We start from the raw sequence: 15,754 nt of genomic DNA, 5'->3' as shown, positions 1-15,754 counted from the left end.
AAAGTATAACAATCGTCTATCGCTTCATAATCAAAAAGACCTTATTCTTTTAGTAGCATATTTGACAACCCAAAGGGGCCCTCAATACACTGATAAAATAAGAAAATTTAAGTAACAAACAAACTAAAATATAATGTAGTTTAATCTTCCTATAAAAAACATGAATGAATATTTACCGTTTCAGGTTTCATACATGCCTCTTATTGTCTTCTAATACATCTTATTCAGCAATCAAAATAGAATTGATGTTACAATGAGTACATTTACTTGTCCAAATCTCTAAGCAATCCATCATCAAATCAGTTGAGCAATTGACACAACTAAATATGAGAACTATTTTGCAGATCAACTACTCTTTGATGGACTCGCTAACGCAACATATCAACTCCATTCAAGAGGCTTCTCTTGACCATATATAGCATCCAAAGCTGCTACGTTTACCCTCTTACAATCTCACATGACCAAAGCCTCCTTTAAATGAACCATAAAGAGGCCGAGATCGTCTAAAGCTAAATATGTCTTCTATTTGAACTGCATTTGGTTCGATCTGCTCATTCTTATGTTCTTGGAACTGAGAAGAATGTGAGCTTCCATAGACTCTGACACTTAAAGCCTTCTTCTGAGGTACACCAGCCTTTATATATTCGTCGAAGAAATCAGTCAGCTCCTTCTGCGTCAATTGCTTCAGTGCTTCAATCTGTTTCACCAATATCACCAAAATGATTAGATACATTTTTCCCTACGATTATGGGAATGTTCTCAATTTCTTTTTTCCCTACGATTATGGGAATGTTCTCAATTTCTTTCAGCTGTCATGATATTTCAGAAGATATTTTTTAACAACAAATAGGGTCGTATCAGCCTATCTGCCTTTTTAAAGGTAGGGGGTAAGGTCTGCGTACAAGATCCCACTTGTGGGAATACACTAGGTTTTTTGTTGTTGTTGTTAAATAGGGTCGTATCATATAGTACTTGGATAGATTTGACCTTTTTCAGTGTCATTTTGTGCAAAAGCAAAACATAAAGCATTAGGAATATTATCACTTATCAAGCTCATGAAATGAAATTGAGCTTGAGAGACAATAACAATCTTCATACCTCACGTTCTCTTCTATCAAATTTGAGGGTCGCATCTGAAATCTCCCTCCAGTAAAATCGAGATTCCTCCCGTAAATTCTTGTGTTTCTCAAGCTTCATATCAATAAGTGCATTCACGTTGCTCTGTCATAAACGGATAAAAGTTAGGGACAAGAAAGCTATACTGGAAAATTACCCACGTATAATACAGAAAATATTAACCCAGCATGTACTGCAGACATGATACTTTGACAAAACCTATATTGCATTGTATTCTATTGATCAATCAGCAACAGTAGCTAGCTAGGTACACAATCGGGAATGTTTTAGTTGAAAATTATCTTTTAGATGTCAAAATTAAAAAACGGTATAGAAAAAGATAATTACAGAACCAGAACTGTATTTACTTGCCACCTGACTTGAAAGTTATATGACTTATCAGCTATGGATATATTTACTGACGGAAAAAAAAGGGAAAAAAGTGAGGTTCAGTACATAGGTAAATGAAATAATACTCGATAAAATTGAGAACTATGAGTTTGAACTTTCCCTGCTAACTGCTATGTCCAGAAACCTCTCTATCAGTAATTGTCGAACCACACAACAACAACAAAAAAAAACTATGTGAGGATTTAGAAAAGAGAAATGATGAAAATACAAGTTACACTTATTTATAGGTGTCAAACACATTAGACATAAGATATTGTCAACATGGGACAATATCTAACTTAAAAGACACTTTGTAATAGTAGATATTTAAATTTGAATGGATTAAAATATAAAAGGAACTTGGATTATGTCCTAAATTCAAACCATACTAGTCCCAAGTAAATATTGTTGGATAATATAATCAGATTAATTATTTATGTCCAACATATATTGATTTAATAAAAAGTCCTATTTCATTGGGTTAGACCATTTAATTGGGCTAATAATAATGGACCGACTTTATTAATCCAAGGTCAACTGGATGTCATCTTATCCAAAAGGCCAAAGTTAGTGCCACGTGTCAAGTGACGTGGCCGAGTCAAATGAAGGAGCCAATGAAGTGGTCAATTTTGTGGATAAGGATTATCCTTAAGAACATAGTCCTAAGATTAAACGAGTGACAGATTACTGGATCTTCCTGAGAATACTTGTACTGAATCAGTTGCTACAAGTTCTTTTCATTGGAGAAAAAGTAAAAAGTGTTACTAAGCTCACCTTGAATTCATCGCTAGTCATCTCATAAAGTTTGCTCTCAAACATCTTCAGAAATAACTCCACTCTTGAGTCAATGTATTTGGGATCCTGCCAAACAGCCAGTAGATTGATCATAAGCCATACTCAAGAGAAATGCCTGATCTCATTTCATGCGACAGTATCTATAATAAAACCCCTTACCTTTGCAGTTGACTGAATGATAAACTGCACCCCATGAACACCAGAGTCACTCCTAGAGAGAGAGTTGTAGTTAAGTTTAGGTAAAATAGAAGCTTTAAAGATGAACAGCAAACAACTTGCCAAACAGTATTCAGTAATACAAACATTATATACCTCTGCATGAGGACGGTGATATAACCAAGTTGTTCAACTGATCTAAGCTGGTGGAAGGCTGGCTGCTTTGCTATTAGAGCAAAAAGCTGGAGTTTGACATTCAGCATAAAATCATCCTGATGCACCTGGAAACTCAAGCAAAATTGTTTAAGAAGCAAAGAACCAGGAAAAGGTTGATAATACAATTCATTAATAATGCATTGGACATGGTTCTTTTCCATTTAGAAAAGAATAACCATTTGTACCAAAAATCTTGCAGAACAATTGGTAAAGTCTTTACGGGCTTATGTACATATGAGGAATAGCCTCTCATTCCATGCACATTGCATTAACCTAAGATGTACCTGAATATAATGAAGGAGGGAAGAATTTTCATCATTTGGATTTAGGCCCTCTGCACCATAGAAGTAATTTACACCTCTTTCAAGATTAACTACTCTGTTTGTCAGATGCTGAGATGCAAATAGAGGCTTGGATATTGGCTGCGGACCCTTGAAGAACGCATCCTCAATAAGTTGGGTCATGGACTCTGCTTCAGCTTGTTCAATGTTTCCTGAGAAGAGCAGTGAAAATCACAAGTTAGAGATGCAGAACGAAAATAACTTAAAACAGTCATTGAGAAAAGTTACCTGCTACATAGCACTCTAGAAAGGACCTCCCCAGCAAAAGTGGATAGAATTTAACCAGATCGTCCGCTTTAAGATGTGGAAGAACTTCAAGTTCATCAGTCCAAGGCCATGTGTTTTCTTGCAGCAGTAATGAGCAGTAATACATAGCCTGCTGATATGGCTGTTGGAACTTGTAATTCTGAAATTGCTTTGTCACTAATTCCTATAAACAAAAAGAGAACAAGAAGCAAATAGTGTTTATGCTCTTGATTAGCAAATAGAAAGAGATTAAGAAGGAAGAAATAAAGACAAATAGTAAAATTCATGAGTAAACATGGACCCTGAACAATAGAAAATCTAAAAGGCTGGGCAACATCACAGGTAATGGTGACCTTACGGAGAGAACAGACAAACCAATATCGCAGGTAATGGTGACCGAAACTTCTCACATCTAGATGACCAAAAGCAAATTCACGTAAAAGGACCCAAAAATAGAAAAATGACTTGTATAATCTCCTATTTGTTTCTTTTGAATTAACACAGCACGACATAATCACAAGAAAAAGTGGAGGAACTAAAGAAAGAAAATCAATTTGTATGTTACTCCTTCGATCCCAAAAACAAGGACCTACTTCCCTTTTTTGGCTCGTCCAGGCAAAATGAACTCTTTCTTAAAATGGCAAAATCGTATCTCTGACAATTATAAGAAATATAGATTACATTATTTCAAGCTTGAGGAGACACCTTTTTACTAATTGTTCCACCTTATTATGTTTCAAAGTATTATTTTGAATACTTGTCTAGCAAGTTCAACATAATAATCTATTCAAACAAGTTAACAGGTCAAAAGTATATATGTCTGTGTGTGTATTCATATACATACTAGTGCATACATGGAACAAGAGAATTGCAAGTCCGCAGAGTAGCGCTCCCCTACTTACAGGTGTTATGTCATTTATAACGCCGTGGGAACATATTAAGCAACGGGAAAAGAAGCCACTGATCATACAACACAACATTCTCTTGAATGAGGTGACTGAAAAACTTCAGAGTGATACATCAATTATAAATAATCATGATTCATCAGTATGTATGGTACAATGAAGACCAATTTAAATTGAAGGTAGAGATAACTAGCAGACATGTTGATGCACACAATAGTACCAAAAAGCAGACTAGATAGATGAAATAAACCAATAATTTGACAATAAATTTTCTCTTTAAAAACACCAAATGAAGTGATAAGTGCCCGACTGCAACTCTAACAACACTTTGAGAAAAGGATTTGATGAGAGAAAAAGTAAGTGAAATGGGAACTTGAAATGAAGACTTTGCTATTGATTACATGAGGAAATGGTTCGGAATTTTTAGCTGTGAACAGTGGAAACTTTGTTGAGAAAATGAATCTTCAGAATTTTCTTGCATTCTCTGCTTAAGTTATCATTGTTCATCTAGCCTAGACTATGGCATACTAGGATCCATAATGTTAAAGCCAACTGCCACGGGGTAACATTTTGGCTTGACGAGTTATGCATTCTTGCAGAGTGTGGATAAGCAGAAAAAATTGCTGACACTCACCTGGATCACAGAGAACCTGTCCGGTTTTACTTCAAATTTTGCGATTTTCTCAACAACTGCTTCCAGTAAGACTCTTAACTTGTCGTTATATCCAAATAATGTCAACTGCAGAAAAGAGAGGATGAGAGGGGGAACAAATGAAGGAAAAATAGATAGTATCATATTCAGGTCTAACTTTAAGAATTATTCAAACGCCACAGCAAATGCAAGAAGCTTAACAGACAATGAAGCAGCACTGTCAGTTCACTTCAAGAAGACAGGATGAAGCAGATAGTTCATGTTTTCACGGCATCAAAAAACTAAATATCTTTGGGCCAGCAGGAAAGAAGTTTACTTTAGGAAAGCAAACAAATATGGGTTTAATGGATGTAGCGAATATTCATTTTATGCATGGAAGGACTAAACTTGAAAAAAGAAAAGATTAGACAACCACAAAATAACAAGATAAACAACGCTCCTCAAAAGTTTGTATACATAGAGACAGGAAACAAGATGATCACCTGAAAACCATTGTTTGTTTTGTTTATACCATAATAAAGACCAGCGACTTGTGCATGATAAGCTGAAAGAAGCAAAAAGAGAGATTTACAGAAGTGTTATACCTTATGGAGGAAAAGCGCAAAATTGACATTGCAAATAATATATTGACGATATGAAGAAGTGAATGAAAAACATATTAACACGAAGATGTTAAGTCCAGCTTAATAGTAGAAGAGTTGTCCTGCAGTGCATAACTAGTCAACAATCTTGCAGACATACCGTATTCATTCAAGTAATCCATCAATAGACGTGTAAAGATCTCAGTAAGAACCTCAGCTTCTGGAGAATGTCCACAGTACGGGCAACTAAAATCGATCATAACATAGGCTTTTGGAGATGAAAATGCTGTATCCGGCTTATACCATAACCTTGAATAAGGTGACTTCCGCAGCAGTACTGGCACTTTTGTCTGTTTGACAAGTTACAAATAAGAAAAGACATGACATTGAAATTATACTCCCTCCATTTTACTTTACATGACGGTGTTTAATCGGACATGGAGTTTAAAAAAGAAAAAAGGTAAAATGGAAGTTTTAAAGATAAAGAGTTCTCAAATAAAAAAGGTATCACTCTTTTGGAACAGATTAAAAAGGAAAGAATGTCATTTAAAATGAAACGGATGGAGTAATAAATAAGTTCCAAATTAGCACCTTCTCAAAGACAGGCTTAAGTGATAAATCAGTTGGTATGAACACATTGGGAGCAGGGAGATGCAGCTCTTCACTGGGGGCCTGCTCCATCCAGTGCTGCAAAAGTAATTGTCAGCAAATGTTTAAATAAATTATTTTGGTCTCTGCAATAACAATATAACAATTCAAGACTTATTTAATGAGAGAGTGCTGTCATCAGACCTGGATAGTGGCACCATTAACTTTCTCTATAGAATACGCAGTTCCATACCATGGTTCAGTCATGCTAGTATTACCCTCAAACTTTGTCGACTCCCAGAAGATTCTGTTCAGAACCAAATTTCATTGAGGTCCTTATATACCTTCCACTTTCAGATTTCCCAAAAATAAAAAAACTGTGCAAACTGGTAACTTAAATTATATGCAGGCTAACTCTTTGGGAAAGAGTAGCTAACCTGACATTGTCTGGATTGAGTTCATTCAAGAATGACTGAATGACGCTAGGATTAAACTTTGAAGGCAAAGAGGATCCAACCAACCAATCTTCTGGAGGATAGTGCTGACAAGTAACATCACAAACTTATTAGGTTGTTCTTTCAATGCCAATATTCTACCAAAAGTTGCCAAGTCAAAACTGAAAAACTTAACAACCATTGTACAACCTACCCTTAAGTCTTGGTAGCACATTCAAATGACATATAACATATACCTATATAAAACATTTCCCAAAACAATTAACTCGCCTACCAAAAACTGGAAAATAAGTGGTTTTCTCACTTGTTGTCCAGGAAAATATTTTTCATGAAAAATTTCCCGCATACAACACACAACTGGTAGTTATGACGGTCTGCCTTCAGCTATAAAACATTGATGACTCCAAGAAACTGCATATATATTTTCTTCCCTTTGGTCTCAATCGAGTAAATATACTTGGCGTAGATACACTAATCCAAATAAAAATAAAAACATATGTTAAAAGATACCTGCATATTCATTGAAACATTAACCACGTAATCACTCGGCCGAATCTTGTCTTGGTAGTGGAAGGCAGTCTCACAAATAGCTGAAAGCTTAATAGACAAATTTTAACGATAAATTAATTAGAATAAATAATAACATATTAAGAAGGACGTAAGTTCATTAAGAGCAATAATGACTAAGACGCAACAAGAAAAAGAAGGCCAGGAAAAAACCTGGTCATGTTACGTGCCAAGATTAACAAAGGAAATTTACAAAAGCAAGATTGGAGAAGAGATGACTATGGTAGAGAGCTAAAGCTCTATTTTTTGGGTCAATCATACTTATGCAATCTATCATGCTAAAATGGAATGAACAAGGAGGATAATGCGGTATTATCTGATAGGGATCCTAACCGCATTGATAACATGCGGAATATTGTACATGCAATGTAACATTATTCCTTTCTGGGACTAACCCATTAGTGACCCTCCATTTTAGAATAAGAAGCTCTTCCTTCTCTTTAGAAATCTGACTGAGAAAATTCTGGTTCGTGAAAATTTTAAGAACTTTGCATGAATATAAAGATAGTAAGGATAGAGATGCGGTGGCATGGCCTAAGCTCATTTTGGATGGCAGGTACGAAGTCGAAAGTATGAACTGGGAGTTCATTTTTTCTGTTTCCAGCAACAAAAAATAAGGAGGCGTAAGGGGTAATTATTAAGAACTTTGGCTTCACATGCTTAAACCAACAAAGAAAATTTTCTTTTCAAATTAAGGATTCATACATACTAATTATGTACATTAAACCTGTTCATTAAATCATCTATAACAACGTTATTGGCATAATAGATGCAAATGACATATAATGCAGTCATGAAAAATTATAAAGGCATTGACTGGCATGCACGAGGATGCAACTAACACTACCTCTTCAAATATCCATTTGCAGCCACCGGCCTGTTGTAGGAGATGAATATATTTGAATAGCAGACCCATAATGTCTTCAAAATGCTCTGGAAATAAATAATGGACATAAACATCAATATCCCACATAAAGTTCAGGAAAAATCCCACCTTCAGCTTCACGCAATTAAAACTACTGTTAGCGGAGGAACAAATAAGGGTTTGGTAACATATTAAGGTTCAACACGGAAAAACAAGTACCTTGACCAGCATCAGTCAAATCAATACCCACTTTAAAGAAAGAGAACTCATCAGTCCAGTCTGATTCCCCAGCAGATAAACTTGTAGCCCAACCTGTAATAACAACCAAATAAAAGTACCTTTCTGAATGTTAAAATAGTTTGAGAAGAGAACGTTCATGCACTTGAATGACTATAATAGCATTATCAAGGATAACATGTAATGAATTCCAATGCAAGATCCAAAAAGAATGAACTGAGGTCACAAAATAATATGGCATTTTAGTTTCTTACAACATTGATTTCATCATTCAGGCATATGTGAAACCACATCTTATCACATTGACCAGATAAAAATTATTTCCCTGAACTGTTGAATACATGTTCTCTCACAATTGTCCTAAATTAAATGGTTGGTTGTAATAGTAAATACGAAGGGCTTAACATTGACTTAAGCATGTAGGCACACATATAGCAACTACCATGTCAGCAACTCAAGCATGAAACAAGTTATTAGTGTACATTTTGTCGTCATGTTTGCAAAGTGGCAGACGACCTACATACTTATTAGCTATGTTAGTACTTTCTACTGTAAGCATTTCCTAGGACCGAAGAGATTCATCCTCAAGAGTACTGTTTCAGATTCCTAAAAATAAGAACATCTTTTACAGTCAAAAGAAAAGGACACAACAAGTTTTTGCCTATGATTTGTCATTTCTCTTTCTAAATTAAAAAAAATGGGGAAGGGTGAGTTGAAGCCAAGAAATGAATGAGTAAGGATAGGATAGATGAAGGGCGTACAATTAATTAGTTGAGAACTCACCTAACTTTTTCAAGATATAAAACAACGATCCTTCTCCTTCATGGCCAATCAAGTGACCCAAGTACCTACTAGGCCCTTCCTTGTAGTGACGTATCCCTGGGGTAACTGGCCATACAATTTTCAACTTGTGACCTTGTTTTATTGGAACAGCTCGCACAAGAATCTGAGAAAAAAACGTAACAAAATAGAAATATTAAATGGACAATGAAACAGTAAATTCAGTTTGATAATCTGCAGAACATGGCACTCGCTAAATGGCCTTCAAATCTCTAAATTATTTAACTGAATTTTTAGTTATTTTTTGAATGTTATCAAATAAGTTGTCTATTTCTATAAATGAATAGGAAATTAATATGTAAAACTTACTAAAGGAAAAACAAAATATACAAGGCATATGCAAAAGACAGAGGTACACAAATATGACTCTATAAGGAGCACCCACGTGTATACTAATTAGAGTCTCATAGTACTCCAAATATTGCAGAAAAAGTAAGTTTTTTTTTAATCAGTAAAAGGCATTTCATTAATGTCAAAACAGCACTAAGGCCAATTTAGCTGAGGAAGAGCTTTGGTTTTGGCACTCCAGTTCAATAAAAATGAGTTATATCTTCTTCTTTTTTCTTTTTGATAGTAAAAAATGAGTTATATCTTAAGCACGTTGAACAAGTAGATTCAGACAATAGACGTCATGAACAGATCACTTGTCGAATTCAACAGCTCAATTGAAAGAAGCCAGTTCAAAACCACCCCAGTAAAAAAAGAAAAAGAAAGGTAACACATCTGCGCGTTGTCACTTGGATACCTGGAGATGTTCTGTGGTGCAAGGCTGACCAGTAAAACGAATTTGATTGCGATCAATGTTTGGGATATCCTGAAATTTGCTCCGTACTAGCTGCTCAGCTTTATCAAGACTATCTGAATTATAATTATACAGACTTAGCAGTTGTTAATTTGGGCCACCAGTAATGTATTTGCAAATAATTATCCATACCTTTTGAATAGACGACCAAGTGCATGAGGTTGGCTGAATAATTTTCTGAATAAAATTTAAGAAGCTCCTGTCTTGTATCTATGCCTCTTTCTTTTGGCCTCACTTCTAATGTATCCCAGCTGCCTATGCACATGATGAGTGATGCGATCATTTCTTTTTCTTGGGATAAATAAAACTATAATATGGTCATTTTTTTATGTCAGCAGAAAAATCTTCTGTGATATGAGCATATAAAAAGAATCCAGTATGCTTAACTCAAAACTGAATTTCAAGGCAATGATTTTATAAATAAAAAAAAAAAAAAAAAAAAAAAAAAGCTAAAAGGAAATCCTCAGACTAAACTCTGAAATCTAGCAATTCAAGAAGTAAGGTTGAAACACTAAAAAATGTCCAAGGGTGAAGAGGAAACAACTTGAACAGAAAATCAGCTGATTCTATTCTAAGTGTTCACAAAGAAGGCAAAAGCACTTGCATGGCTGCAGATTCAAGAAGAAGGCCCCTACAGCCATCAAGAAGATCAAAAAATTTGCGCAGAGATCTATCGGCACCAAGGATGTAAGAGGGGATCTGAAGCTGAACATGTATGGAGCAGCGGCCTCCAAAGCGTTCCCAAGAGAATGATGATGAGGATACAAAAGAAGGGTTACTGTTGCAGAGATCGCGCCCGAGGAATTGAAGGGTCTAGGTACCAAAATCATTGAAGCTGAGGACTATGAAAAACTTCGGGGATTGAAATCTTTTAGACGAGAAAAAATAACTTATTAGGGGGAAAATGAAGAATAGAAATAAAGGGCCAACTATGTCGACAAGGGACAAAATCAGAATATATGAAATAAAGAAAGCTCTAGAAAGATAGATTTAGTTAGGAGGGCTCATAAGTCATAATCTTCCGTACTAAGTTGATTTTACTAATACAAGAAATATATCACCTTCCAGAATTAGTCTGTTTTCTGTAAGATTTGCTTTCAAGGGAACCCTACTGCTTGAAGATATATTTTATTCTTTTGTTCAGCCAAAGCAAACTATATCTTGATTCTTCACTTTATTTAATAGTGTTAACTGTGATCAACTGCTTCTGTGGCATTATGATGTGCTTTTCTCCATCTTAGAGAGAACAACTGCAGTTTTATTTCATGAAGGAGAAACTTTCTGACAGTTCAATGTATAGTAAACTAGTCATAGTTCTTCATGTATCATAGTAGACAATCACAAAGCAGACATTGAACAACTAAAACCATGGTATAAATATAATAATAAAAACACATGACAAGGCCATAATCATAATAGAACCTCTTTTTAATAAGAAAAGCCATAGCAGAATCTAAGAATATGCACCATTGAAAGCTGTGCAAACCTGTGCTGAACTTATGGTATGGATAATTTTTTGCACTTAGATGTTTTTGAAGCTGCACAGAATAGTATTTAAAAGTTAAAACCTTTTCACCAAAGAAAACAATTGCAAAAGAAATAATCCAGACAACTTTAGCATCATGAGACTTCTAATCTCTAGATACTGAAAATTCCCGATATTGTTGTCAAAAGATGTAGTACTCCTTAAAGCTTTTCTATGTTCAAGAAGACTATTTTTACTTGAAAGAGTCACCACTCTTACTATTTGCTTTAAAAAGATAAATGAAAGTCCAAACCACTCCCTATCCTCTGAATTGGCCCAATGTAGTGGAGCTGTCAACCTCTCTTTTGCACTCAATGTGTTTTGTTCCATCTGCATTTTCTTGAAGCCACTAATGAAACTACTGACTTTTTTTTTTTTTGGATGACCGAGAAATCTGTCTGGGGCCGATCTTTTGGACCAACCGTAGCCTTCGAAACTCGGTGGATAATGTGCCCGCCCCTCTACCCTTCTCCACTTAAATACCGGGCTTTGCTTTGCATGGTGTGGGGGCTTGAACCTGTGACCTAAGATACAAATCCACCGCTCTTTGCCACTTGAGCTAGGCCCTGGGGGCTAATGAAACTACTGACTTCATAAAAAACAAAAAATAAAAACTGATTGATGCAACAAAGGTCAATCACATTGGTGCGGAAAACTAAGAAGTCTTCTTTTTTCTTTTTCTTTCTTTTTCGGGCCAAAAAAAACTAAGACTATTCATAACATAGGCTCCTGGAATTTATGTAAGAATCTTGATTTAATCAGACAGTTTCATTTAGCGGAAAAGTTGGTGAATGATTTAGAATACACTTCCTAGTAAAAATCTCATTGTATGCTTGTTGTCCTCATCATTCTCTCACATAAAAATTAAAATATATATATTTTTAAAAAATATCTTCTCCTAATTACTGTTTCTCTTGAATAAATTTCTTTTTCCTTTTATTTAGTCGGCAAATGGGACAGGCCTTCTCCAAGAACAAAAGGAGATATAGTCAAATACCTGGTTTATCCTTTAAAAAAAAAAAAGCCAAATACCTGGTTCATTCTCCAAGCATCAGAGAGTAGATTCTTCTGGTGTTCTGCATTGGCAAAAGAGTTATGCGACGATGAATCACTTAGAACACGTAAAGCTAGCATAAAAACACATGTACTAACCAGAATAATATGCATAAAAACACATGTACTAACCAGAATCAACAGCTTTAATTTCTCGAGTGGTAGCATCGGATGACATCAATGGTTTGATAAAGAACTGGGCAAATCTGGAAATATAAACCAAATAACTCAGCCGTGGAGCCTTTAAAAATACTAACATGATACATTTATCAAAATAAAATATTAACATGATACTTAGCCATAGATATTAAACAATTTACCTGTCCAATGCTTCTTCAAAACCATCAGCATTTACTTCAAAATAGTAGTTGGTGTCCTCAGAAGATGTAAAAGCATTTGTACTACCTCCATTCTAATCAAGAAACAAAAAACATGACTTGTAAAATACAACTATTTTGTTAAATCAATAGGAAAATAAGGAGCATGCAAAAGCAATAAAGGAACTTATTAAACAATGAATTACAGAGTTGTTACCTCTGTGATGTACTTCGAATAACTGTCCTCTACAGGATACTTCTCACTTGCATAAAACAACATATGCTCTGGTATGTAAAGAAAAGAGGCCAAATGAAAAAGTAAAAGAGAAACATTAGACAACAAAATATTCTAGGAAAGCAACAGAAACCTCTAAGGAAAGAATTAAAGATATGAGTTGCACAGTAGCACACCCTTAGCAGTTCCTAAAGCCAATAGAAAAAGGTTATAGTGCTTCCTAGCAGTCTACTAATACATATCCTCTATATAGATGATTCATTGTGCAAGGTTGTTTCAATTGACACAATTCATCATCATTCACCATTTTCTTAAATGAAAGACTATCCTTAAGTCCATAGAAAAAACAATCAAAGTTAGCGCAAGAATTAAGAAATATATTTTTTTCCTGATAGAAAGATTGACAATGTTTAAGCACAATGAAACCAAATCGCCTGCAACTAGATTAATAAATTGGACCTTATCTAATCCATCCAACTACATAGATCCCGTTAGAAACTATTATGTTTTGCTTGACCAACTGGATTCAAAGAACTGATCCTCCACCTGTAACACGTGGCTAATCCACCACCAACCATCGGTATAGCATTCCTGGAACCATATCTTTTTTTTTCCTTTTTCTTTAAAATAATGGTGGTGTCCAAGCCAGCTTGTGCACCTCGACTATTCCACCGAGTACCTGCTACCTTCCACCAGCACAAAGTATCGGGTAACTCAGACCCACTACCTTAGGCAGATGGGAAGAAATCACCTTTCCAGCGAGTACTTGCTAACTCGCACCAACACAAGTACCGGTAACACTGCCACCAATGCTTTGGCAAATGGGAAGAAATTACCTAGTGTTTTTTGCTTCCGCTGGGATTTTAAACTAAGACTGCATGGTTCTCCTCCACTTCCTGGTACCATTTCATTGTATCTCAACTATTTTTCATCGGGAACATAGTCTTCTACAACCTAAATTTAGCAGTTCAAAAATCCCCTACCCATTTTTGAACAAAATACATACTCTAGTAATACTGAACCTTGAAACTGACTCAGAAAATGAAATTGTGGCATTCAAAACCTGATTTCCATCCTCAAAGACCTCAACCACAGGGCGGAGCTACCTTTGATGAAGGGGATTCAACTGAATCCCCCTCGACAGAAAATTGCACTGTCCAAAAAGGGTAAAAACATAATTTTTTGTCTATAACTATATATCTAAACTATTGAATCTTCTTGACATAGGTTCATATCGCAGGTGTGATATTTTTTACATTTTTTTTTTTTGTATTCCCCTTACTCAAATTCCTGGTTCCCCTACTACTCAACCAAGTCTAACTCTATTGCTGTGAAGATTACAGTGCCCAATGGTATTTCAAAAATTAAATCAAATTACAGTACAGCAACTTATTTACTCAAATTTAAGGCTAAAAATAAGGCAAAACAATAGACCCAATTAAGCACATAAAGAATGAACTTTTTTGCCCCAAAAAAAATTCATACCGAGAAAATGGGCAAGCCCTTCAAGTCCCTCGGGATCGCTAAAAGCACCAACACACACATTCATTGAAGCTGCACACTGATAACAAATACCCCCAAAACAAAACAAAACAAAACATGAAATTAATACGCTTTTAATGAAACCAAATAAATTCAAGCTAAACCCATATTTAAGAAACATAGAAAAATATAATATAAAATGAATAAAAGTAACATACTTTATCAGTTTCTGGGTCACTGATGAGAAGGATTTCAAGATTATTTTGAAGAACAATTCTTCTGTAATCCCTTTTGTCAGTTCGCGGTTTCACTATCTCCACTCCCATATTTTCTTCCTTTCTTCCAACTGCCATGATTTGCTCCGTGTGTGTGTGTGTGTGTGTGTGTGTGAGAGAGAGTAACTTGGTATAGAGTTTTGGAATTTGGTTATTATAGGAAGAAGCATGGAAATTGCAGCCTTGGAAAATCAGGGATGCTGCTAGTCCTAGTTGTACCTTTTCTTTTATTTGTTTTTAACATATAAATGGAAAAGATAGTTGTACCTTTGCCTTATTTCACTTTAAAATAAGTAATTGTTATAAAATAAAGACTATAAAGTAAAGACAAGTATAGAGAGAAACTGATATATTATTCGAATTCAAACTGATGTACATAATGAATTGAAATCTCTTCTATTTATAGAAGAAAGGAAGCTGCTCTGTAAGCTGCTACTATACAAGATATGGATAATCTTCTACTGAGAGCAATGTTTATCCATAACGGAGTACTTGAAAGGATAAGCTTATCCGTTATGGATAAACATTGCTCTCAGTAGAAGATTATCCATATCTGGTATAGTAGCAGCTTACAGAGCAGCTTCCTTTCTTCTATAAATAGAAGAGATTTCAGTTCATTATGTACATCAGTTTGAATTCGAATAATATATCAGTTTCTCTCTATACTTCTCTTTACTTTATAGCCTTTATTTTATAACACGTTATCAGCACGAAACTCTGACATCTCGAGCAAATACTTTGAAAGTATTAGAGGTAAGAACTTTCTTTTCCTAAATAATGTCAAATCTTTCTAAACTTGAATTTGTAGCCCTGGATATATCGGGCAAAAGCTACATGTCTTGGGTGTTTGATGCTGAAATTCATCTTGATGCGATGGGTCTGGCAGACACCATCAAAGACAAAAATCAGGCATCAAACCAAGACCGTGCCAAAGCAATGATATTCCTACGCCATCACCTTGATGAGGGCCTGAAAATGGAATATCTTACTGTTAAAGATCCAGTCATACTGTGGAATAATTTGAAATATAGATATGACCACCTGAAGATGGTCGTTCTTCCACAAGCACGATATGATTGGACTCATCTAAGGCTACAAGATTTTAAATCTATCAG

General features: G+C 35.2%; 1 protein-coding gene across 1 annotated transcript; it reads right to left on the bottom strand.

The window, feature by feature from the left end:
* Positions 1-124: 124 nt before the first annotated feature.
* LOC107821603 (insulin-degrading enzyme-like 1, peroxisomal) lies at positions 125-14,833 on the bottom strand. The gene is made up of 26 exons (XM_016648039.2): positions 14,583-14,833; positions 14,368-14,443; positions 12,865-12,932; positions 12,651-12,742; positions 12,463-12,536; positions 12,310-12,353; positions 11,239-11,290; positions 9,885-10,007; positions 9,696-9,808; positions 8,894-9,056; positions 8,093-8,185; positions 7,856-7,941; positions 6,952-7,038; positions 6,424-6,527; positions 6,191-6,293; positions 5,990-6,085; positions 5,559-5,748; positions 5,300-5,361; positions 4,800-4,904; positions 3,243-3,444; positions 2,958-3,166; positions 2,614-2,738; positions 2,461-2,512; positions 2,281-2,367; positions 1,099-1,221; positions 125-697 (listed from the first exon to the last, which is right to left on the bottom strand). Exons 1-26 carry the CDS (start codon positions 14,715-14,717, stop codon positions 446-448), a joined length of 2,916 nt encoding a protein of 971 aa, XP_016503525.2. The 5' UTR covers positions 14,718-14,833; the 3' UTR covers positions 125-445.
* Positions 14,834-15,754: the final 921 nt, after the last annotated feature.

Source organism: Nicotiana tabacum, chromosome 16, assembly GCF_000715075.1.
Source record: "Nicotiana tabacum cultivar K326 chromosome 16, ASM71507v2, whole genome shotgun sequence".
Classification (NCBI taxonomy): Eukaryota; Viridiplantae; Streptophyta; class Magnoliopsida; order Solanales; family Solanaceae; genus Nicotiana; species Nicotiana tabacum.
Note: the sequence above shows the minus strand (reverse complement) of the source record. Positions and strands in the feature narration are given on the sequence as shown.

Excerpts from the sequence above, each read along its gene's own strand:
- LOC107821603 (XM_016648039.2), bottom strand. The coding sequence starts at position 14,717 with ATGGCAGTTGGAAGAAAGGAAGAAAATATGGGAGTGGAGATAGTGAAA. Across the intron at positions 12,743-12,864 it reads ATTCGAAGTACATCACAGAG|AATGGAGGTAGTACAAATGC; the intron begins GTAACAACTCTG and ends TTTCTTGATTAG. Across the intron at positions 6,294-6,423 it reads CTCAATCCAGACAATGTCAG|AATCTTCTGGGAGTCGACAA; the intron begins GTTAGCTACTCT and ends GGTTCTGAACAG.